At 43.8% G+C, this 24014-nt stretch overlaps 2 protein-coding genes and 1 non-coding gene across 5 annotated transcripts; 1 reads left to right on the forward strand and 2 right to left on the reverse strand.

The window, feature by feature from the left end:
- Positions 1 to 405: 405 nt before the first annotated feature.
- LOC149359856 (AP-4 complex subunit beta-1-like) lies at positions 406 to 4411 on the forward strand. Of its 2 annotated transcripts, none has more exons than XM_089571966.1 (3): positions 406 to 690; positions 770 to 903; positions 1033 to 4411. In XM_089571966.1, the coding sequence occupies exons 1-3, from the start codon at positions 601 to 603 to the stop codon at positions 2417 to 2419; spliced, it is 1611 nt and encodes a 536-aa protein (XP_089428092.1). In that variant the 5' UTR covers positions 406 to 600; the 3' UTR covers positions 2420 to 4411. The 2 variants fall into 2 exon arrangements, with proteins under 2 accessions (XP_089428092.1, XP_089428093.1); XM_089571967.1 differs by having other exon boundaries at positions 788 to 903.
- Positions 2481 to 23873, reverse strand: LOC149359857 (small ribosomal subunit protein mS39). 2 transcript variants are annotated; one of them, XM_089571964.1, is made up of 26 exons: positions 23735 to 23873; positions 23583 to 23638; positions 23440 to 23515; positions 23308 to 23353; positions 23177 to 23245; positions 22983 to 23087; positions 22773 to 22896; positions 22579 to 22691; positions 20211 to 20260; positions 19961 to 20048; positions 17355 to 17415; positions 17061 to 17143; positions 15898 to 16048; positions 13652 to 13702; positions 13494 to 13574; positions 12143 to 12171; positions 11949 to 12058; positions 11775 to 11853; positions 11606 to 11696; positions 9892 to 9977; positions 9596 to 9681; positions 6921 to 6992; positions 6748 to 6801; positions 6612 to 6675; positions 3598 to 3692; positions 2481 to 2617 (listed from the first exon to the last, which is right to left on the reverse strand). In XM_089571964.1, the coding sequence occupies exons 1-26, from the start codon at positions 23800 to 23802 to the stop codon at positions 2548 to 2550; spliced, it is 2058 nt and encodes a 685-aa protein (XP_089428090.1). In that variant the 5' UTR covers positions 23803 to 23873; the 3' UTR covers positions 2481 to 2547. The 2 variants fall into 2 exon arrangements, with proteins under 2 accessions (XP_089428090.1, XP_089428091.1); XM_089571965.1 differs by having other exon boundaries at positions 22579 to 22670; positions 23735 to 23872.
- TRNAT-GGU (transfer RNA threonine (anticodon GGU)) lies at positions 14022 to 14095 on the reverse strand. Its single transcript has one exon. It is a non-coding gene; the product is annotated as a tRNA-Thr (tRNA).
- Positions 23874 to 24014: the final 141 nt, after the last annotated feature.

Below are 24014 nucleotides of genomic sequence, written 5' to 3' on the forward strand. Positions count from 1 at the left end.
TGCATTCCGTTGCAGTGAAGTTTCTGCAGGTTGTGGCAGCGCACAACATCCTTTTTCCAGCAATGTGAGCGCCAGTATTAAGAAAAGAAAGACCGAAACCGCACGTCTGCAAGCAATTCCTACGCAAACCAAACGACAGAAAAGACCCGGAAGTTCAAATTCACGTGACAAAGCTGCGCCGTGACGCAATGTCCGCCGTCAGTTGGACACCACCTTCAGTGTGTGACCTTTGAATGTGTTCGTTTGATATGTATGATCGTATCATGCGTCTGTTTATGCAAGTGCATTTGTATGTTATGGTATTTTATTGTGATATTTTGTGCTCACCCCTGCTTGGAGTCAAAGCGACTAAATAATAATAAGAAGAAAAAAACTGAGCAAGCGGAGAGGGCTCTGTGTTGATCCGCATGACGATCGCTAGCGCGATCGTTTTAAAGATGGCGGCGCCCATGCTTATTAATCGGCGACTCAGCTGACTGTTCCGAGATGTTACTGTTGAATCTTGTGTGCAAACTAAACGACCGAATGCGGCGCTAATTTAGTGGGCATACAACATAATTATATTGCGAAAATATTAGCCCTGACGTGCAGACACTGAATATGCAGACAGAAATCAGTCGGCTTGCTTCACAATTAGATCAGTGCTTGGGCGTCAGCGATGTCCGCTACACCAGAAGTTTGCTCAAAAAGGTAGGCGAATATTAATGTTGAAACGCAGTCTGTTTAAAGAAAAAAGCATTTGCGACTGTATTCTCTCTTTTTTTACAAGGACGCTCTTGCTTTCCAGCTCTACACGCTTATTGCTAGCGGCCAAGACCTGTTGCCGTTAACGGGAAGTCTCGTGAAACTTCTTTCTTCCCAAGACATACTGTCAAAGAAAGTCGCGTGTCTTTTTGTCACACGGTGAGTTGCTTGTGCTCCAATGTGCCTTTAAGCCTTCTGTACCAAGTGGCTACGATGCGCTGTCGTTTAAGTTCGCGTCATTTTAGTTATTTACATTCAAATGCGGTCGCATTCGTGACTACGTTCCAGATGCAGAAACAGCGAAGAGGTTGGCTTGCTTGCCGTCAACTGCCTCCTGAAGGACAGTGCAGACCCGAACCCCATCTACCGTGCTCTCGCGCTGAACACGCTTTTCAGCGTGCCTGGAGTAATGGAACAGGCTGTGCCTAGACTTCTGGCTGGGCTCGAAGATGCCAGTGCTCACGTTCGGAGGGCGGCGGTGTCCTGCACGCTGAGTTTGCATCTCTGCCATGCAAACATTGTGGACGAGTTGGACCTTGCCGATAAATTGTACGCCATGATAAGGGATCAAGACCCCATCGTCGTTGTGCAGTGTCTGCATGCCTTGGAAGAGATCCTGCATGCTGAAGGCGGCATTACTGTGAACAAGAGGATAGCATCATACCTGCTGAAACAACTGGCCGTGTTTAACAATTGGGATGTGATCTCGGTATTTGGGTATCTGAAGAAGTATGTGCCTAAAACAGAGGAGGAGGCTTTAATGTTTGTCAATGCACTTGACGTGTACCTGACTTCAAACAGCATTGCAGTACAACTGAGTGCCTTTGAACTGTTTGATCATGCAACATGTAATTTACTAAGCCATTTGCAAGTGGAAGGAGTTTCACAGGTGTGGTCAAAACTCTCAATCAGCCTCAGCTTTTGTGAGCAGGAAATGACATGGACAGTGCTTGACTGGGTTGAGAAGTTTCTGCAAGCGTATCCAGACATTTTCAGGCCCCACCTGCAAAAGTTTTATGGTTGGCTTTCTGAGCCACCTGCACTGAAGGTAAAGAAAATGAGGATACTCAAGTGTTTAGTTCATGAGAGCAACTTGTCTGAAATATGCAATCAGTTTCTTGGCCACTGCAGGGATCGCAACAGTGGTGTTCGAAGATGTGCTTTGCAGTTCATAGCTTCCCTAGCAAACAAGCACAGTACTGCAAAGGAAATGCTGATTTCTCAATTGCTTCCCTTGCTGAATGTAACAGATGAGGTTCTAGTGTCAGATGTCCTAGGAGCTGTGTGTTCACTAAATTTCGATAAGTCTGAAGATAGTAGCAAAGTGTTTGACAGCATTGTCAAAAGGAAGTGGACTTGTGCAAGTGCCGAGTTCAAGTGCAGCCTTATTGATATTATTTCCACGCATGGTCTACATTTCGAGCCTTCTGTGTACATACTTGAAGACTATATTGAGAACATACGAGAGCAGGAGGAAAGCGTGAAGCAGCATCTCCTAAGCGCAACACTAAGACTGTTCTTTGCGAGGCCATGCGAAGTGCAAGACTTGCTTGGCATAGTCCTCGATGTCCTGTGTGAAGACGACAATCCTTTTCTTCGGACTCAGGCCAAGTGTTATTACAAACTTCTTATGCATGATCCTGACATGCTGAAAGAAGTTGTTCTTTCATCCTGACACAAGATGTTTTTGTTAACAGGGCAGAGAACACCTAAATGACTTCGCTTTTGTCACAGTGTGTTGTGAGAATGAGCCAGACTTTTATTACGCTATTACTATAATACACATGTAATGAATTCTTTGTCTCAGTCTCCTTTGCCATTGTCTTCAGAAGACCCAAGCATTGTTGTGTCCAGCAGCTCTTTTAGTTTCTCCCTGCAATAGGAAAATCAGGATTCAGGTCACCCTTTTACCTTCAACTTTTGAGTATGCTGCACAGTCGTACACAATATGCTTGCAAGCAGTGTTTAACAGTATGCTGAACATTCAACATGTTCTTCACATCAGGTGCTTCAATACATTTTATCTAAGGCTAACCAGGGTTTGGTGCGTGTGAAACCATCCCACCCCTGGTGGCTGAAATCAATCTGGAGTCCTCCATTGTAAGATGCCTCATAGCCTGAACTACTGTGTTAGGACGTAAAAATCAATCAATATACACCCAGCCTGAGTGTTGTCACAAACTCTAACCTGCTTTGCCCCTACATAAATTGGGCAAATGCTTAGAGTGCTTACTGCAGTAACAAACTGATGCGACTTGTGTTAAAGGAGCAAGACTGCCTACTAGGGCTGTGCAATCATATCTGTGGGCTTTACCAAAATATTACTTTGGAAGATTTCTTAATCTTTTTGTTTGCAGGATATGAATGCTTTTGTATATGAACATTGTAATGTTCAACTCAGTCATAACTGCTGTAGCAACACCTATTACCACTATATACTGTTCCCCAGTTTTAATTTCTGTCTTTCCATGCAGCCAGAAATTGCCTTTCCAACCCCACTTCATATTAAATTAGAATTACAAATTACGCATAAATTAATTTTTGAAACAGGCAGTATGGATGTGTAAAAAAACTGTGCCAAAGTTATGTAAAACTGCTTCAGAAACTGATGAACCGGTGTACTTTGCAGAACAACAAAACCTATGAAATTCTTCATACTTTCAGATCATTTTTACTCTGTTTACAATGCATACTGTCATAATCAGATTTATACCAGTAGTGACAGTCTTTAAGTAATGATAAGTCTTCATAAAATATGTACAAAAACAAACCAAGAAAATGCTGCAAGAAATTAGGCCCTTGACTAGATGCTTTGCCATGGAAAGTAGTTTGTATGAAAGAAAGATGCCTTACTTCAGGTTATCGGAAAGCTTGCTGAAGTTTTCTCCTTGCCGTAAGTGCTCTCCAACATCCGTGAAGCCAATCTCAGCTGCGTACCTTGCACAGAACTGGTGGGGAAAAGGCACAGTAACACTTTAATAGAGGTACAGCACAGACCACATCATATGCACGGGGAGTTCAAGAAGTTTGTGCACATTTATTTAAGTTTCTTTTATTGCTTAATTTTTTCTCATTCTGGGTAAAGAATTTTCTTTCCTCGCTTCTCTACTTAATCTTCATCCATGTCAGCACACTTTTGATGGCAGTGAATCTGTGTTTAAAAACATCATGAAATTGACCCGCCGGAGTGGCTTAGGAGCTCGGCTAGCCACCGTGGCCACCTTTGGGGAAATGCTAAAACCACCATGTGTTGTGTGATGCTGGTGCACGTTAAAAAAGTTCAAGGTGGTCTAAATTGATCCGGAGGTCTCCACTACGGACTCCCTCATAGCCCACGTGTCACTTTGGGGCATTAGACCCCACATATCATACTCCCGAAATTATTCTTTCATTGGCACTGAAAGCTCTACCATCATTGATGTCTTCTCATTGCCATCATTGATGTCTTCTCAATGCACATGGCTTTTCCCATACATGCTGTCCTTGATTTTTCATATTCATCAGCGAAGTCAACGCACACAACTTCGCTTAGGCCTTCATTATTCATCTCCATAATGAATTGGGAGCTCGCAAAATTAGTGGAGAGGTGTTAGGTGACAGAGCAGAAGCAGCATAAAAATCTGTCAGCTACATTTGCTCCATGTACACAATTGCACAGACTTCTGGAACTCCCCTCATATTTGACAGAAGCCAACAGCCACAGAAACCAAGGGGAACAGGGGATTTTTTTTTTAATTAATTTATTTTGTGGTGTTGATCAATTTAGAATATTACTGAATATGTCATTGCTTAAAGCTAATTGATTAGAAAAGCAGAAGAAAAAACAACCACATGCCGCCGGTGGGATCCGAACCGACGACCTCCGAATTACGCGTCCGGTGCTCTACCTCTGAGCTACGGCAACGGCTGTCAAACCTTCTGCTTTCGGGGGTATTTTATGTTTACAAGTAGCTTAACCTTGAGAGTTTTCATCAGCGCCACACACGTTCATAAGCGGCGGATGTAGAACGTCCTCAGTTACCGCAGGTGTGACGTAGAACGTCATTGAACGGAGAGGGTGGAAGCTGTGTGAGAACCCTCTTATGCTTCCTATGGCATCAAGGCTGCCAGAATCGAGGCCCTCGCTAAGCAATTAATATTCTAAGTAATATTCTAAATTGATGAACACCACAAAATAAATTAATTAAAAAAAAATCCCCTGTGCCCCTTGGTTTCTGTGGCTGTTGGCTTCTGTCATATTTACAACGAGCCCCTCATTCCCCTTCCTTGTCCCCTCATATTTGTTAGTTGTAGTATGAAAGATTTGCATAACATAACAAATTCGATATTGTGATCTAACGCGGCACGCTTACATCCACTTGTGCCACTGATGCTCTTTTCTGGTCGACTGTGATTCATGCTTATCCTTAGAAAACTACTGGTGGAGTTCATAAGTAGCAAGGTATGCGTCTTGTGGCACTGTATGAAAGACTGATGTAATAGCTACTACTGCATAATCAGATGGGAATTTTCTCAGGCCAGTACAAAACAATGACACATGAAGGTGCTTATGCCTGCCTAAGGGACGAGCAGAGATTTATTTGTATGAATCTGCACTGTTCCTGGTCCTGACTCCTGCTGCAAAAAAATTCCAACTTAGAAGACAATAGATACCATCCATGATGGGTTTCAATAGATACCAAATTTTTGCTTTTGTGTTTCCTTCTTTCAAATTAGACATTCGTATACTTGGAGCACCTCGTCGTATTCGGCAACGAACTCTAAATGATTTATAATTGCATTTATTCTTCATGCTTTTCGGTTTTGGTTTCATCAACCGAACGATGGCTGTGACATGTAGTTGAACTTGTGAGTCATGTGAGGCACAAAAAAAACAGTAATATAACTGCTGATACACCATTCGTTTTAATTCTAGCTCAAGTAACAGGCTTGTTCAAGTGCCATAGTGAGTAAAAACTATGTATCAGCGCTTATATTGTAGTTTTTCCGTGTCTCTCACACGACCTAAAGTTCAACTGCATGTCATTGCCGTTGTTGGGTTGATGAAGCAGAAATCAAAACAGCATGAGAGAAGAAATCCAATTACAAATTGTTTAGCGGCCATAGGCAAATACCATGCGGTGATTTATGTGTTTTATACTACGATACAACTTAAAACAACAGCAGTTGCTAACACTTAGCCACAGTCTGCGGCGTTCTATATTACTCTGCTGGCCAATAGGGGATATTCAAAAATCCGCAAGTGCGCTTTCCCGCATAAAATGTTGCCCCTAACAAGATGGCCGACTTCGCTATAAAGGAACTACATGGGCTTCAGGACAGGCGCTAAAGGTGTGGCTAGAATGTAAGAAACGTATTTTGGAAGAATAAAACAAAAAACCAGTCTTTCTTGCTTTGTTTCAGCTGTAAACGCATGGTCCGCCATCTTGTTGGGGGCAACATTGTTATGCGGGAAAGCGCACTTGCGGAATTTTGAATATCCCCTATTGCAACAGTACCAGCTTTTAACGTCTGATTATACTAAACAAAGCATATATCGGATTTCTAGAGCTCATAATTTTTTTCTTGTGATAAGCTGCTTCTTCAGGTCGCAACGAAAGTTTCAACAACAATCTACTTTTTCGTCGTGGAGGAATTCTGTCCGGTGGTCCTGAATGTGGATGAAGCTTCACCGCAGGCTTAAACTGTGTTTGACTACAATATCTAATGCATCACTTTACAGGATAAAACATGCAATAAAATTAGGTGTCTATAGTCCTCCAAACTTTCTGTGAGCACATAGACTGAAACAATTGAAACATGGTCTGAAGCTGGACCAGTGCTATTAGAGCTTGCCAACAGAAAACGCAGTGCGGAAGATGACTTACAAATGCCTTTTCTTCATCTTTCTTGTTGAGGACCGCTTGGGCAAAGTTCTTCAAGCACTCCAGGCTAGAAGTCATGAAAACAGAAGACGGGGTTCATGTGACAGTGGTGATTTGCCACCAAAGGTTGCTCACCTACCTTGGGTAACCCAAGATTCTGTGCTGTTCTTTGTCCAGCTTCTGCATAACAGCCCTGTGACAGTGACGGGGGAGGCCCCAAAAAATTATACGCAGCAGTAAATGGGACGGCACAAGTGATAACAACAGGTGAAATGCCATGCTTCCACAAATTTGTGGCTGCCACAAACTTACCATGCATCAGGCAGCCTGTCTTTCGTGTTCAAAAACACTGTCATCATGTCACCAAACATCTGTCCTGTCCACCTGCAGTGTGTGGCAGAATTGTTATGATATCAACTTACCCAACAGCTGAGGATCGGTAAAAAAAACAAGCAAGGAACATTGGAAAATGGTACCTTTATGACCTGTGACCAGTGAACAGAAGTAAAATTCAAATGAGAATTTTTCATTCATTAACACTAGCCTTACGAACTGCCCTCTGTGAAAAATTTCACTTTCCAAGCATTTCACAATAGAGAGCAGTAGCCATAAAATCTTCAATAGTAGCGTGTAACAAAACACAACTAACACAAAAACCTACTACGCCTAACGCCTGGCCTGGCCACTTGAAAGCTAAAGTAATGATGTTACGGCTGCAATGGTTCATAGAAACAGGAAAAAAAGGTGTAATCCTTCCATCGTGCCCTGTTTCTTTAAGCTAGCGCATTTCTAATACCATGCAATCGCACCAACTGGCCTTGTTTGAAGCACTACTGGGTTAAATTGATTTTATGTACTATACAATGACAGAACGTGCTGTCTGCAAAAATCTATAGCAGTGGAGGGTAGAAACACTTCAGGAAACACTGTAATTCAGTAGCATTTATGACCCTAAGAAATCTTTTTTGGCGTCCAGAGTTAAAGAATAAGTAAAGTACATGGAGTGAGCACAACATCAAAGCAAGATGTATTACTTAAAGGTGCACTGAAGAGGAATCTGAACTCGCCTTTTTGCTGCGGAAACTCGATCTACACGTTCCGAACATTCTTAGAAACTTCTGATTTATTGCCCTGTGTGGCTGATTTCTCTAATTAAAACGAATTAACGTCCGTCTCCTGCCTTTTTTTTTTAATTCTCCCTCGTACGGTGGGCGGAGTCGACCAACGCGTGGAGTGCCTTTCAGCCAGCTCCGTGGAGGCTTTGCTTTCGCTTTATGTTGTTTTTTGGGTTTCCATGAATAAATAGTTTCATTCACAAATAATATAGCCGCAAAATAAGCCCACAGAAATAAAAATACGCGCGGACTATTTCCTTCTGCGGATTACTACGTATTACTCCGCCGATGGCAGAGCGGCAAGCCACCACGGGACTGGGTGAAAGGCACTCCGCGCGTTGGTCGACTCCGCCCACCGTACGAGGGAGAATTAAAAACAAAAAGGCGGGAGCCGGACGTTAATTCGATTTAATTACGAAAATCGGCCACACAGGTCAATAAATCGAAGTTTCTAAGAATGCTCAGAACGTGTAGATGGAGTTCCTGCGGCAAAAAGAAGAGTTCAGATTCCTTTTCAGTGCACCTTTAAGGTTCACAAAGATCTCTTTTCATGCCTGTCTTTATATCAAAACAAGTTTCTCGAAGATAAACTTTTCATGCAGAACGCGGGCAACACTAACTGTTGCAGTCTAAAACAACCTGTGGCACGACGACTTTCAAGCCCATCAGTAATTGCGACACTGCCTACATACGTGGAAAAGGCAATTTCAAGGGATGCATCAAGCAAATCCAAAATGACATCATCCAAGACAATACTCGTTCAAGCGCTTTAGAGCAGCAATATGAAGACAACGGTCCCACACTGACTAGGATTGCGGTTTCCAACGAAAAAAAAAGCACTATTAAAATTCTTGTTTAAGGAGCCTCTGCACACTCAATCGATGCCATGTATGACTGACCAGACATGAGGCAATCTCCCAGAGATACACACATGTTCCTTCAGAAGAATTGTCATCATATAACGCACCAACACATTCTTTTGTTTCATTGTGATCAAGGCACCTTTATGAGCGCCAAAATGTCAGTGGTTTACCTGTTGTGCAAATTTCGGCAAGAGTACGTTACTTTTGCCATTGCTAGGTCAGTCCTACTACAATCGGCCACTTGCTTGAATTGAGTGGTGCTGGTTCTTTGCATCATGTCAGTACCATGATATTGCACATTTTTTAAATTTCTATTTCAATAAACCATTTCAACAAAGAGAAAAAGAAGCAAGCACCTGACTGACGAATGCAGAAATGAACAATTATAGATATATATACAATACATCATGCCCTCATGTCTTGCTCTCCATTTATATCATTGCTCAAGTAACTTTTCTTGCCAAAGGATGCATAACCACACCATTCCAGAGCAACAATTCACGAGTGGCCTCCACTTTGTCACTCTCTGACCCCAACCCTCTGTATAGCAAACAACTAATGCCATGGCACCGTTTGGCCAAGCTGCCTTCATGTTATTAAACATCATCATCATCATCACTTAGCTGGAGAAATGCAAATGCCAAGTCTGAGCTTCATTTCCCACAGCACATAAACCACGCTTGACGTTTTGAAGTGAGTGAGTGCACGAATATGGATCTCTCTGTGCACTCACTTCCAGTGAGTAGTACAGCAATTCTTTGTAGAACTGAAGTCAATAGTAAATATATGTGCTTCTCATGGCAGTGTACAGCCAAATGGAAGGTTTGCAGAGGTGTTAAGTAATGTCAGAAACAAGTCAGATTTCACCCTTGCATCTCAACCAGTCCCGTCACTGCTTACACAGTGTAATCACGGAACGTCATATCCTGCATTTGAAAAAGCGCATATGTACACCTTAAAGCTGTACAAAGAAGAAGGAAAAAGCACTGCAGCATGCTGCACGTCTTACTCAATGGGCTGCAGCCGCCGCGTTGGAATTGGTGTGTCGCATCTTTCATTGATGTCTGTCGCAATCGCAGCCAACTGTGCCTGAACCTGAAAGCATGGTGAAACGCAATCGCAGAGAATTCATTATTCGTTGGCAGCCTTTCTGTACGCCCCACCCTGGGACCTGAATAACTATGTCTATGAAAAACACAAGTTGCTCGTAATGCTTCAGACCGATGTCTGAGTTCTTTGACATCACAAAGGAGCATGCTGTAGATAAAAAAAAAAGAAGCAGAACAGGCACAAACTGCTGCTTACGTCATCTGGCCGCTTTGTCTTGGCCATTAGCGCAAGCATAGCTTTGATGACGTTGGTTCTCTCGTGCTGTCTGAAGAGAACAATATCTGAAACGGAAACACAAACAAGGCAAGTCACTTGCTTGCTGGCTTGGCTTCATAATTCTGGGACATTGCCAAGGCAGATAAGCAGCAGGCAGAAGCCAGCAGTGGCATTTAATACCTTTCATGCTTTGATTGCTAAGGTGATGTACGGACCCTGTGCACTTCAGGCTACACCACTTCCACAAAAATAATCTGTTCTGCAGATAATAACAGCAGCATTTAAACCTAACATGCAGTTTAACAGAGCAAGACTGCTGGTACATGGAGTCAAAGGTCTTTTTCTGAACATGTCCTCGTATAACTTATATGAACCCGGCAGCAATGGTTGGACTGGGCCATTGGTTTCTTAACATTAAGAATGACATTACAGAAATGAAGACCCCGGCAGTGAACAAGCAGTTCTGCGCTGCACTGAGCTGTGAAGCGACACCATTTATGCACAACTAAGTATCACAAACAACATCAGACATCTTTTACTTTTACAGCGGCATCATCTAGAGAGCCACTTTGCTGGATTGAGGCCCATTTGTAGCAGAAAAGAAGCTTGATGGCATATCTGAAGCCCAATTCACCAGCCACAATGCTCTGGTTTGCAGCAACCTTGAGAGAGATAATAAACGTCACTAAAATACATTGTATTCTATTCAATCTTAAAGGTGCACTGAAGAGGAATCTGAACTTGTCTTTTTGCCGCGGGAACTCGATCTACACATTCCGAGCTTTCATAGAAACTGCGATTTATTGCCCTGTGTGGCCGATTTCCCTAATTAAATCGAATTAACGTCCGGCTCCCGCCTTTTTTTTTTAATTCTCCCTCGTGCAGTGGGCGGAGTCGACCAATGCGTGGAGCGCCTTTCACCCAGTCCCGTGGCGGCTTGCCGCTCTGCCATCGGCGGAGTAATACGTAGTAGTCCGTAGTAGCAAATAGTCCGCGCGCATTTTTATTTCTTCGGGCTTATTTTGCGGCTATATTATCTGCAAATGAATCTATTTATTCATGGAAACCTAAAAAACAAAATAAAACGAAAGCAAAGCCTCCACAGGACTGGGTGAAGGGCGCTCCACGCGTTGGTCGACTCCGCCCACCGTACGAGGGAGAATTAAAAAAAAAAAAAGGCGGGAGCCGGACGTTGATTCGATTTAATTAGGGAAATCGGCCACACAGGGCAATAAGTCACTGTTTCTAAGAATGCTGGGAATGGGTAGATCGAGTTCCCGCGGCAAAAAGACAAGTTCAGAATCCTCTTCAGTGCACCTTTAACTGGGCGACGTTCTTCTTGGAGTGCATGCCGTAATGCATTTTGATTGACTGCTTGCAATGAACAGACATACTGAACCTCGAATGAACAGCATGGACATGAACAGCTGCTCTGTTTTTTTTTTTTTTTCATTCCTGCCAGTATCAACAGCATATGAGTGTGGTGCAATACTACAAGCACGGCCAGTGTCAGTGTGGTGGCACATTTGTCAATAATGGCCTCTCTGAGCTGACCTTGTAAGCCGTTGCTGACAAGTATAGTTGCATGATCGCTTAAATGTCCCATTCTTTTTGTATCCAGGATACAGCAATAACAGTGGTGCAGATGTTACGAAAATATGAAAATACTAATAGTAGTGTCTATGATAGTTACCTGTCCACAATTGGGGAACATAGTGGATGGCATCATTCAGGTCAATGGCCTCTATGATGTCACACACAACACTTGGTTCTGGCGTGTAAATCTGAAAAATTAGTGCTAGATGGTTGATGCTTGCTTTTTTTCACTCGAGACTAGGATCGCAAAGCACAGTGCAACTTACGTTGGGAACATACTTGTTGTACATGTCGAAGAATGTATCAATGTTCTCTGTAGCACAAAGCAGCTTGAAGAAGTGCTGGCTGCAATATCAGAACAGGTATTCATCAGCTACTTCAGGAAACTGCAAACGTCATGTCAAGGCACCAAAAATTCTGCTGGTTCATAGTTTGCTTACTAGTATATCGACTCCTTGAACGAATCTCCTATCAAATCATAGTTGCTTCCATAGTTCAACAGCTCATGAACCTTGTAAGCCAACTCTTTGTCGAGCAGGTGGTTGTGACACTGCAGCACAGATGCCAGGTTGTAAGCCACAACTTTAATTCACGGCAAATTAGTATGTGAGCCAAACTTAGAAGAAATACTCACCACATCCATTGCACTCACGAAGAAGAACACTGAAATGATATCAATGCAAAAGTGGCTTTAATGGTGCACAGGCTATCACTGGTTCAAGAAGCTCACACGTTGCATGAAACTTACATACAGTTCATCATCATCATCAGCCTGACTATGGCCACTGCAGGGCAAAGGCCTCTTCCATGTCTCTACAATTAACGTTGTCCTTTGCCAGTTGTGGCCACCGTATCCGCGCAAACTTCTTAACTCATCCGCTCACCTAACTTTCTGCTGCCCCCTGCTACGCTTGCCTTCTCTTGGAACCCACTCCGTTAGCCTTACGGACCAGCGGTTATCTTGCCTTCACATTACAGGCCCTGCCAAAGCCCACTTCTTCCTCTTGATTTTGACTAAGATGTCATTAATCCAAGCACAATTCTGTCTGTGCAGAACGTGTCAAAAAAAGACAACGCTACAATGTAGGTTTTTTTTCCTGTAAATCACCTGTTCTAAGCAGTTGGCAGTAGAGACTGCGGCCTATTTTTAAAACTAACTTTCATGAATTGTCCTTTAAAGAAAGAAATTCTGATTTCTGACAGTCAGTGAGTGTACTATGCTTCTTTTTGTTTAAGAAATACCTTGACTAAGGAAAATAATTTGTTGCTTTGATGACTTAGTGCAATGCTTCATTTGTATATGTTACATACCTTTGTACGAGAAAAAGTGAGAAAAGTGAAGACACTTAACTGAAAGCTTGAGTCACAGACATGACAGACACAGTTTTTCGTTTATCATACAATCACTGAAGTATTTAGTTAGACGAAAAAAACAAAATGTGGTCGAAGCGCAACATCTGGCTTGTCGCTACTCTGCATAGCAAGCTTTCCTGTGATCACATTTGTTTTCTGTATTCAATTAGCATGAGTGCATGCCAGAATGAAATACCTACAACAGATCAATCACTTAGTGCTATTCAACATTTTAATGAAATGAACGAGCTCATTGTACTCTGTAAAGTGACTGATCAGAAAAAAGTCAAAGGCTAGCTAAAATCATCTCCAACTTCCCAAAGGCTCAAACGCTAGTATGCCTTCAGCAATCCTGGATACACTCACACACCTGCTTTCTCAGCCACCTATAACATTTCTAAGCAAATGCCTGAGTTTGTGCTAGCTTCGGTGTGCTAGATGTCAGATACCTGCCAGGTTGACCCACCAGCCAAATGTTGCTCAAGAGGACACAATTATTCTTTTTGCAAAAGTCGGTACCTTGTCGTTATGAGATGAAGAAAACACTGACAAATTTGAAGAAATTGGTCCATGCAAGCAAGAACATCACGCATAAACAGACATTATAACAGAAAAAAAAAAGGCTTACGAACCATCCTTGGGATCTCTTACTTCAAAAGACTTGTTCTCAATCTCCGTCATGATGCTGTGCAGTATAGTGCTTGGTGAACCTCCTGTGTCGAATCATAAATAAGTGGTGGCAGTTTCATTGCATGAGCAGCGAATGGCTTGCATGCAACTAGCAACTCACGTGTTTTGCAGAAAATGACGAGTAAGTAGTAGTAGCTGGCTAGGCTTGGCTCTGAAAAGGATTGGATAGTGTCAGCTAAAATGCTTTTGTTGGCACAACTCCAAGAGATGTCAAACAAGTTCTACTGTGGATCAGCCTAGATTACATTGACAACTTCTGGCACGGGCACACGATCATAATCAATGCAGGTATTCATGTGTTTGTTCTGCCTTTCTCCTTGAAACACTGCCAGCACTAGTCTTATTTCCTTGTACAGTAGAACCTGTAATAAGGGAGTAATTACTCATTGGCATCCACCCGAGCGCAGCAAAACGGCTACAAAGGAAAGCTATACAGCTTTCTCAGAAACTTCGTAGTTAAAGAAAAATTCGTCCTGGTCCGGGGCTCGAACCCGGGACCACCGCTTCACCAGAGCAGTCGCTCTACCAACTGAGCTAACCGGGACGGCAAGCTTGATCAATTCGCTCTCGCCCTACCATAAGCTTGCCGTCCCGGTTAGCTCAGTTGGTAGAGTGACTGCTCCGGTGAAGCGGTGGTCCTGGGTTCGAACCCCGGACCAGGACAAATTTTTCTTTAACTACGAAGTTTCTGAGAAAGCTGTATAGCTTTCCTTTGTAGCCGCATGGCTGCGCTCGGGTGGACGTCAATGAGTAATTACTCCCTTATTACAAATTTACTCCACCTTGGGGGATTCCCCTAAACATTTGACCTACAGTAGAACCTCTATGATACGATAACATATGAATTTCAACACGATAAGAATTTGCAAAAGTCCCCGGCCAAAGAGCATTGTGTACAATGGATAGAATTTCGGATGGTTTGAATGCACTCCCATGCCCTTACGGATGTAGGAACATGGGAGCCATGACCGTACCCGCGAGCACTAAGTGCTGTGCTTGCGTCGTAAACACTGCGATCGCCAGTCACACAGTACGCATTGCTAGCAGTGAGTGGTGGCATACGGCTGTAAGTTAGTCCCGTTGGCTGTAAACAGATCTACAAGAATGCATTTTCCCTGCTCCGGCATGTAGATTTTTATTATTGGTTGATATGAATTTCGGATGATACGAACGTTTTTTGCGACCCCATGAGATTCGTATCATTGAGATTCTACTGCAGCCACTTAATATACAGTGCCTTCCTTTCACTTTCTTTTTCCTGTTGTAGTGAAGCAGACCGGGTAATAAAACTGTAACACTATAAGAACGATAACGAAACCATATATTAAATATCATTACTGGTCCGCTGTTACCTATTCCCATGTTTAGTACACCATTACCATGAGCCCAATTATGTCCACTGCTGGAAAAAGGCCCCTCCTACTCATCTCAAATTCAACCTGTTCTGTGCCAGCAGTGCTTGCACTACCCTTGCAAACTTCCTAATCTCATCCGTTATGTTTGCCTTTCCTTTGTCTCATGACATAAGGGAGTAATTACTCATTGGCATCCACCCGATTGCAGCCATACGGCTACAAAGGAAAGCTATACAGCTTTCTCAGAAACTTCGTAGTTAAAGAAAAATTCGTCCTGGTCCGGGGTTCGAGCCCGGAACCACCGCTTCACCGGAGCAGTCGCTCTACCAACTGAGCTAACCGGGGCAGCAAGCTTATGGTAGGGCGAGAGCGAATTGATCAGTAACTCGAAATGGGAACAGTGTTGGTCAAATGTTTAGGGGAATCCCCCAAGGTGGAGTAGATTTGTAATAAGGGAGTAATTACTCATTGGCATCCACCCAAGCGCAGCCATACGGCTACAAAGGAAAGCTATACAGCTTTCTCAGAAACTTCGCAGTTAAAGACATGACATCATGACTGAAAAAGACTCCATGGTCATCGTTTTAAAGAGGATGGTGATGTAACTTAGACTCAGTGATTTGTGCAACAAAAAAGCCTGTCTTGCCATCACCTCAGTTGGCTTGTGAGAAAAGCCAGAGCTGGCGATGCCTACATTTCATTTTTGGCCTTTTCTAGCTTATAAAAGCTCTGCTTTCAGTTGAACTAACATCTTTGTTGTTGCAGTGTGGTAATCTATCGATGCAGACCAACTTCAATTTGGCCTCACTGTTCTTTTGAGGCACTTCTATTCGGTTCAGCTTTGCTTTCGCATTGTGACTCTCACTGTTTAGTCTTCTATCTCTTGTGGTTACTTTGTAAGGGGTGCCGGTTTTAGATGTGCCAGCATTCACTTTTTTAACAATGTTCACTGAACACTGTTTTCACTACATATCAAAGAGACACTACGTACCGATGCCAAGGTGCTTCATCTCAGAGAACACTTGCAGGGCATATTTTCTCGCAGCAGGTGAAGCCCCAAACCGTGACACAATTTCAAGTGCAGTGTTCATGGTGGTGATGTTGGGCTTGAGACGACTGTTCTCAATGCCTAGCATTATTTCCTGAGCAAAAAAAAAGGAACATATGAAAGATAAGCAGATGCCGACAAAGACGTACGAGCAGAAGTAAAGAAGAAAGTGTCTCTTATACATTCAGCGTCAGCTTTGCACCAGAGGACAACATTATGAAAAATAAAAAATAATGAATTATTTGTCTGTAGTGTGCACATAGGTATTCAAAAGTTGTCGTCAGTTTTGATTGACTGCAGTCTCGTGATGCCATCCGATCACAATCGCTAAAGCAGGCATGGCATCTAAAGCTTCTGAAGAAAGGTCTTTTCGGATGAACTGCATTGAGAACCGCATTCCTTAGTAAGGTACTCTGCAGACCTTTTTTTCACTTCAAAAGCAGCTTCAAAAGCAGTCCTAGTGTCGCAATGCGAAAATGTTGGCGTCTGTCTGTAGCCTTGGAAAGTGAAGTCTCCACCCTCCAGAAGTGCCACCCACCATCTGCCTCCCCACCACCACCCCTGATCCGTCACCCTCAATCCACCTCCCCACCCCACCCCTGCCCATCTTCACCCGCCACAGGCACTATCTAGCACCTATCTGCACACCCCCCCACCACCCTTCGACCCACTGCCCCTTAAACCCGCCTCCACCCACTTTCACCCTTCGGAAAAAAATCTCAGCTAAGAGCAAAAAGAATCAAAGTAATCATCAAGGGCAAATCCAACTGCTTTTGTAGAATTGTCACATCAAATGCCTGGTTGTCCCATAAATTTCTTTTTTACTTTTTCCAAGACCGTGAAAATGTGCTCACACATTTACTACACTGCACAGCCAGACAGTTGTAAAAATATCCAAAAAGAACAGCACACAATGTTTCAATGCAGGCAGCTAAGTTTAATGTTGCACGCTGGCCAAGAAGAATTCTAACTTATCAGCCGAAGGCAGCAGACAAGATGTTTGCATTTTGTCTCAATTACGAGAGATTTCACCATGGTGCAAGCTAACAGAGATACTTAGCGAGCTTGTTGTAGCCGGGCGCAGAGATGAAATGTGGAACGCTCACCTTTGCCAGCTCCCACCGGCTGTCGTAGCTCTCTCTGAGGAAGGGCACCATGCTCAAGAGACAGTTGTACATTTCGAGAGGAGCTGCAACGTGAAAGATGGCGCCTTTACGAGTGGAAGCACTCCGCTCTAAGAATCGCAGGTTCCTTTTAGCGAACTTTCTTTTCATAACATTAGTACTACACATCTTAGCGTAGTGAACCTTAATTTCGACGGTGGCAACCACAGAAAATCAGATGTTAGTTTTGTACGTAGTTTGCTTGGAGGCGTTGTATGTAGAGCCACAGATGCTTACGTGTCATCCCTTTTGACTGCATTTCCTGGAACAACTCATAGGCCTTGTCAACATGGTAGTGCTGCAAATGGAGAAATGAGATAGGGTTTGAAAGCTAATGCACCCAGATTATCAAAAAAAGTGTGCTTTAAAGGGGCTGCGAAACACTGACTGGGGGAATACCGGCTATACTTCAGGTGGGTTCTTCATGTCACACAGATGCTGACTTGAAAAGAATTACAGGAATCGATGCACAGGAACGGGAGTTATTCAGTGAAGAAATTTCAAAATACAAGAAAAAAACACTGCCCTCAACTCGATTTTGGCGGGGCTTCCCACTCCTATTTCGCTCTCCCAATGACGGCACCTGGCGCAACCAATCAAAACAGCCAGCCAGAGCACGTCGCGGAAGTTTGTACTCCATGGTTGCCTGCTCTCTGTAACTCGTTCTTGCTGAGACTGGCAGTGTTGTTTCCATGCCAGAGCGCCCCTGGTGGTGTATATTTATTTTACTTGCTTTGCAGGGCTTTTATCTAAGACAGACAAGTTGTTTTTGTTGATCTAATATAAAACGCAGACAGGTGACAAAATGTGTCTCTATTTATTCACACAATTTGCAGTATATTTACTGTTTGTCCGATCATCAAGCTCGCGCCAGGTGATGTCATATCCGCTGCTAAAAACCCGCCACTGTGTGGCGACACCATCAGAGCCATGAAGTTGTTTTTGGGAGGACATTAAAATATTAAAAAACGGAATGTACGTGGCATTACTGACGCTAACAGCACCATTATAACTCACTGTATGCAATCAACAGGCAAAACAGTTAACTAAGATTGTGTTTCTGGGCCCCTTTAAGGATAGGATGCTGGCAACATTTAAGAAAACGCAGAGCACATGGAGGAAAGAAAAGCAAGGAGAGGTTCGTGATGTTGCTCTATGCAAAGCCATCCTGCACGTGAAATTACCGCGGATGATGTGGGCAGTTCCCTTCTCTCCTGCTCCCCTCCCGCTACCTGTGGCGCCAATGCTCCTTGGGTGCCAGTCGCCACACTACCCCTTAGCAACAATCAAGCCATTGCTATTTGCCTTTTAACCCTTTCGCTGCCAGGTTTTTTTCTCACATCTGCACACACCCTGCCGGGTTTTTTTTGCATTTTAGTTTCCTGGAAATTTTTTTCTAGTAACGCCCTAAAATGCTCTGCAGGACATGTAGACATGTTTATTCAGGATAATCTTATAGATATTAGTTGTACTGAATCAAATCTTCCAGCACCAATCTGGCCTGTCGGATTTCCTCTTCTTACGCGGATTTTTCGGTGGCAGGGGGACTTCATCGCTGTCATCACTCGACAAGGCACTTAGGTGGGCTCCTTCCTCGTTCTCATTATCATTGGACTCCGAATTCACAAGCAATTTTGAAATTCTTCATCCGTCAAAGCGCGGACGAGTGTGCCACATAGCCTCATGGCTGAAGTGCGCAGACCAGAGCGAAGTGACCCGGATGTGGAAACATGCGCGCCATCTGTTGTTTAAAATTTATCCTACAAGACCTATGAATTTACGGAGTCTCTCCATAGATGGCGCTACATGTTGGCATAGTTTTTTTTTACACGAGTATTATCGGGAGCGGCAGGGGGTGAGTTAAATAGCCAAAACGAGTTAACTCGGGAGAGGCAGGGGGTGTGCATATGTGCTAGCCCGAGTTATCTCGGGTGTGGCAGATTAAGGGTTAAGTAGACTTAGGGATGACAGGCGACTTCCAGAACTCTTTCCGCAATGCGTCTGAGATATGTGGGGCCTCCCCTTATATTTTCTTCCTCTGTGAGTCGGCAGCATTGATACATTTTACCACACGAAAGGGGAGACCAAAAAAGCCGTGATGAAAATCAGGCATGCATGCTTCTACATGGTTGGGGACAGGAAATAAAGAAAGTTATTAAGCCCACTTATTAACAGTTCCTTTCTTAAAGGTGCACTGAAGAGGATTCTGAACATGTCTTTTTGCCGCGGGAACTCGATCTGCACGTTCCCAGCAATCTTAGAAACTGCGACTTATTGCCCTGTGTGGCAGATTTCCCCAATTAAAACGAATTAACGTCCGGCTCCCGCCTTTTTTTTTTAATTCTGCCTCGTACGGTGGGCGGAGTAGACGAACGCGTGGAGCGCCTTTCACCCAGTCCCGTGGAGGCTTTGCTTTCGCTTTATTTTGTTTTTTAGGTTTCCGTGAATAAATAGTTTCATTCGCAGATAATATAGCCGCAAAATAAGCCTGAAGAAATAAAAATACGCGCGGACTATTTGCTACTACGTACTACTACGTATTACTCCGCCGATGGCAGAGCGGCAAGCCGCCACGGGACTAGGTGAAAGGCGCTCCACGCGTTGGTCGACTCCGCCCACCGTACGAGGCAGAATTAAAAAAAAAAAGAAGGCGGGAGCCGGACGTTAATTCGATTTAATTGGGGAAATCGGCCACACAGGGCAGTACATCGCAGTTTCTAAGAATGCTCGGAACATGTAGATTGAGTTCCCGCGGCAAAAAGACAAGTTCAGATTCCTCTTCAGTGCACCTTTAAGCTAGCTGTTTGACATCACATCACCCTGGCCCAGCACATGCAACTCACCTTTGCCATACCCTGGATGAGAGCAGCATAGGCTCTTCCATCTTTATTTTCAATGCTTTCAAATACTTTTTCAGCCAGGCAACCATCCCTGGAAAGAGAAAGGGTGGTACGAGATGACTACAAGCGCTACAAGTTATTTAAAATTTCAAATATTGTTGCCTGACTACTACATGGCATTTTACGCACATTTACCATACGATATTGCCGAAACACTAGTAATGTATATTAAGTACGCCAGAAAGGGGCTTACTTCCAGGACTTCCTTGTTTCTCTGGGGGCCGTTTGACGCTGCCATCTTTCCTGTCAGTGGCGAGAATGAATGCAAAGAGTCACAAAAGGATAAACATACAGTGGGCAGCAGCATGAATTTTACAGCTCTAGCTACTGAGCATGACAATGTAAGTGAGACGGTGATCCAGCAGCACCTTGTATTTCACATCCTGAGAACACAGAATGAAAGCTTTCTACCTTGAAAGGCATAGTTGAAGAACTTGTGCAGTAAGAACATTTTCGTAAAAAAAAAAAGAAAACCTCCGAATCAACTAAGCTGTGCCACACGAAAGGTGTTACCCAATGAAAAAAATGCTTGCAGGCAAAGTGGTAAGATGCTAACGATGATATGCTCTTGTCTAACTTGCCAACAAAAACTCAACAAGAGGGGTAGAAGGATTAATATAAGCTGTCTGTTTACATAATTTCACAGTCCTTATAGTCCTCTGACAGTCCTTACGATCCTGCTTTTTATGTTTTGGAAAGAGCTCATGTGTGCAACTGTAGCACACCTGGAGAGATTGTACCTATCTTCAGCTGCCATAAGCATGAGGCACCAAAGGTGAATAGTTGGATGCTAAGGGCATCCCCTCCAGTCAGAATTTTTTTTCTCCAATCACTGATACCTGCTGCCGGCAGTAAGCAGAGATACCAACTGCCACACCCAGTGAGGTTTTTGGTCTATTGGCACAGCGATGCAATTATTGATCTCATCACGGAGTGCCCTCCTCGGAGCAATTGGACAATGTCTGTCAGGTGGCAGGTCATCTAGACCAGCTTACCAGGCTCTGTTGCGGGAACTGACTTGGCACTCAAATTCATGAGATTTCGGTAGCTGAAATCCAGTTGCTCCTCTGCCTCACAGTCACCCGCGGTACACAAGTGGTGTGGGTGAGGCTACCTTCTATCAGCCTCCATCTAAGCTCTGTGCCCCATAACCACGAAGGTGACAGTGTAAGTGTGGGAGTGCAAAAGTGTGTCTGATGCATGAGTAAATTTGACAACTGAGACATCATTTACTAGTTAATGAGAGTGAGCTAGCGAAGATGATATGAAGCAGGACTGGGGTTATCTAGTAGGAATAAAAAAAACTTGAGGGGAAACTTAAGCTCTGCCTTAAGGGTATGATGTGATAGCATTAATGGGTACCTTCAGCGGCCCGGGGTCCTCTTTGTGTATCACTTTGCAGACATGGACACTGTTCTTTCTTTTACCATCACATAATGCTTAATTTATGCGTCCTCTAACAGAGTCCAACGTTCTGGGGCCTTGGACACAACCTTCCTCACAAAGGAAAGCGGTGAAAGCGCTCCTGCGATTCTTAAGGGACTCGAGGTTGTATTCCCGTCTATAATCTTTAAGTTTTCAGTGCGCGCCCCTGTCCCCGTGACATAGTGGTCACTGGACACTTAGAAAACTCATTTCATTGCCGCTCTTTTTCCTTTTTTCCCCCTTTGTTCCCCTCCCCAAATGTAGGGTAGCCTACTGGGCATCGCCTGGTTAACCTCCCTGCCTTTCCGTCCATTTCTCTCTCTCTCTACGCTCAAGAATACAATGTAATAGCATTCGAAATCCCTCCCGCACAAGTACTCCTTCTCTGTTGCTCAGGTTCTGCCTACTTGCCCATATATGCAGAATTGGCTACTCTCTACTTTACATTCATAGATCGCAATGAGTCCTCCCACCGCTCCTGGAGCAGCAGTGCAGCAGTGCAGCGGTTAAACGATGCACCACTGTCGTGGCAGGTGGCAGTTTCGAACACAGCAAACAGTGGGGTCTGTAGGCCCCACATTGTGAACGAACTTCCCACAATCCAGTGGGCAAGTTGTGATGACATCACAAGGTCACGTGACCTAGGTGGCAGGTGGGCCACCAGATTTTTAGCTCACAACACTGACGACGATGACGCTAGATTTTCCACGGACCGGGAGCCTTAATGCTATCGCGTTAAAAGGAAAGCTGAAGGTCAGAGGCAGAGTACGCAAGTGGTGCAGACTACGGCTAATTTTTAGGTGATAATAAGCAGAGACACTCCTTGGTACAGACTGTGACCTTACTTCTCCCATTCTACACTTCAACTCTAAGTAAGTTTGTTTTTGGCCATACCTATACAGGTAAGTGTGAATAAATGTGAAACATCTGGAGGGAAGACTCATCTTTGCTATGCAACATAATTTTTAATGTCAATAATTTTTGAAATCAAAGTGCCTATTTATAAGTGGAATTTGAAGCCAGAATTTCATGGCAGAAATTCTCACACAGCGGTGAGCACGATAGCAGCTGTACGTGATCTCACAATTGTCTGAAGGTTGTAAAGCCGGCTTAAACATGCAGCTTTTCTTACTTACTTCAGTCAGATCTTCGTCGAGTGGTTGCTTACAGTTGTAAAAGCACAGCAACTCCAGAAATGACTGTAGCACATCCTGGGAGACTGATACACCTGTGGAGGACGTTGAAGCAGCTTTGAAAATCCGTGTAAAACCTACAGCCCACAAGTGTGGGCACACAAGTGGAACACAAGTGTGCATCAAGGTGTACGCACCTTTTGCGTTTAGGTTTTGGTAGACAATGACAGCACTGTCGAGGTCAACTTTTTCAATACAGATTACGAGGTCACTCTCTTCAACCTCGCTCTCAGCGGTGTATTTCTTCTTGGGATTAAATGCCTGCATATGCACAGCAAATAGTATAAGTCATTCCATTTTGCACATGGCATATCATAAAAGGCTTTTAAATGCATGCCGCCACAAACCTCAACATTGGGCTCTGCAGGGTTGTGAAAAAAACTGTCTGGATACTTGTCGAGAAAAAACTTGGCTGCTTTTTTCCCCGATTCCTTCGCGAGCGCGTAGGTTCTCTAAAATAAAGGGAGAGAGAAACAAGGATCGTTTCATTTCATGAAACTCAAATGTGTCAACAATAAACTGTTCTATGCGGGATTCAAACCTTGGCCACATTGCTGGCAGGAATGAAGAATGGGTCGTCGTGGTACTTGTAGTGGGGTGCCGTGAAATCCTGAAATAGATTCCCAAAAAGTTATCTCCAGTCCTGTCGATCGATAAACGCAGTCATCTTACGCGTTGGACAGTCGATGCAAGCGCCTTCAGGATATCCGTTGGCCCCCTGCGACATAACGTAAGCTCCTTTGAAACTTTCACCGAAATTAAACGTGCCACCAAAGTAAGACATCGAATGCCGATCACGAATACCTTTGGATTCTTTTTGGAATTACAATGGTTTCCTTTGGCGGTCCGTCCGATGAAACTTCACCAGTGATGACTCTTTCTATTTGAAATTAAAGAGGGGGCGTGAATAAATTATATTTCTTTAGATAGACATTACTTTCACTCACCTGCAGACGATGTGCTAGGCGCCGTCTGAGTAGATGCGAATCGTGCTGGCGCACGACTGAAGCAACAAGGCGAAAAATAACCATAATGAACATGAGCATAAATATGCGCCTCTGCAATATCTGTGCAAGGTGATGGGCTAAATTCCTCTTACCATGCAATGAACAGCAGTTTTTTGGTGTTAGCATACTCGCGGCATGTAAGCGCCGTGCGGGCAGCCATGCTTTCGATTTACGTTGTCAATGGCACTGCTACTTACCCGCGTAGCACATTTCTGTATACCTTCCAAGAACCATGCTTAGTAATAAGTAGTATGAAGGACATTTGGCAGTAAATGTAATTACTTTATTTTGTATGCGTTTTATGCTTAGCTAGAGTTCAAAGCTAAGCTGCGTAGTTGCCATTCCCCTAGCTCTAGCTTGCATCCTTGCATC

Source organism: Amblyomma mixtum, chromosome 2 (assembly GCF_055824585.1).
Source record: "Amblyomma mixtum isolate Tamu chromosome 2, ASM5582458v1, whole genome shotgun sequence".
Classification (NCBI taxonomy): domain Eukaryota; kingdom Metazoa; phylum Arthropoda; class Arachnida; order Ixodida; family Ixodidae; genus Amblyomma; species Amblyomma mixtum.

Coding starts and splice junctions, on each gene's coding strand:
- LOC149359856 (XM_089571966.1), top strand. CDS start 601: ATGCAGACAGAAATCAGTCGGCTTGCTTCACAATTAGATCAGTGCTTG. Junction 691..769: donor CCAGAAGTTTGCTCAAAAAG/GTAGGCGAATAT, acceptor TTTTTTTACAAG/GACGCTCTTGCTTTCCAGCT. Junction 904..1,032: donor GCGTGTCTTTTTGTCACACG/GTGAGTTGCTTG, acceptor ACTACGTTCCAG/ATGCAGAAACAGCGAAGAGG.
- LOC149359857 (XM_089571964.1), bottom strand. CDS start 23,802: ATGGCTGCCCGCACGGCGCTTACATGCCGCGAGTATGCTAACACCAAA. Junction 23,516..23,582: donor GCCTAGCACATCGTCTGCAG/GTGAGTGAAAGT, acceptor AATTTCAAATAG/AAAGAGTCATCACTGGTGAA. Junction 22,897..22,982: donor CTGCAGAGCCCAATGTTGAG/GTTTGTGGCGGC, acceptor GTGCATATGCAG/GCATTTAATCCCAAGAAGAA.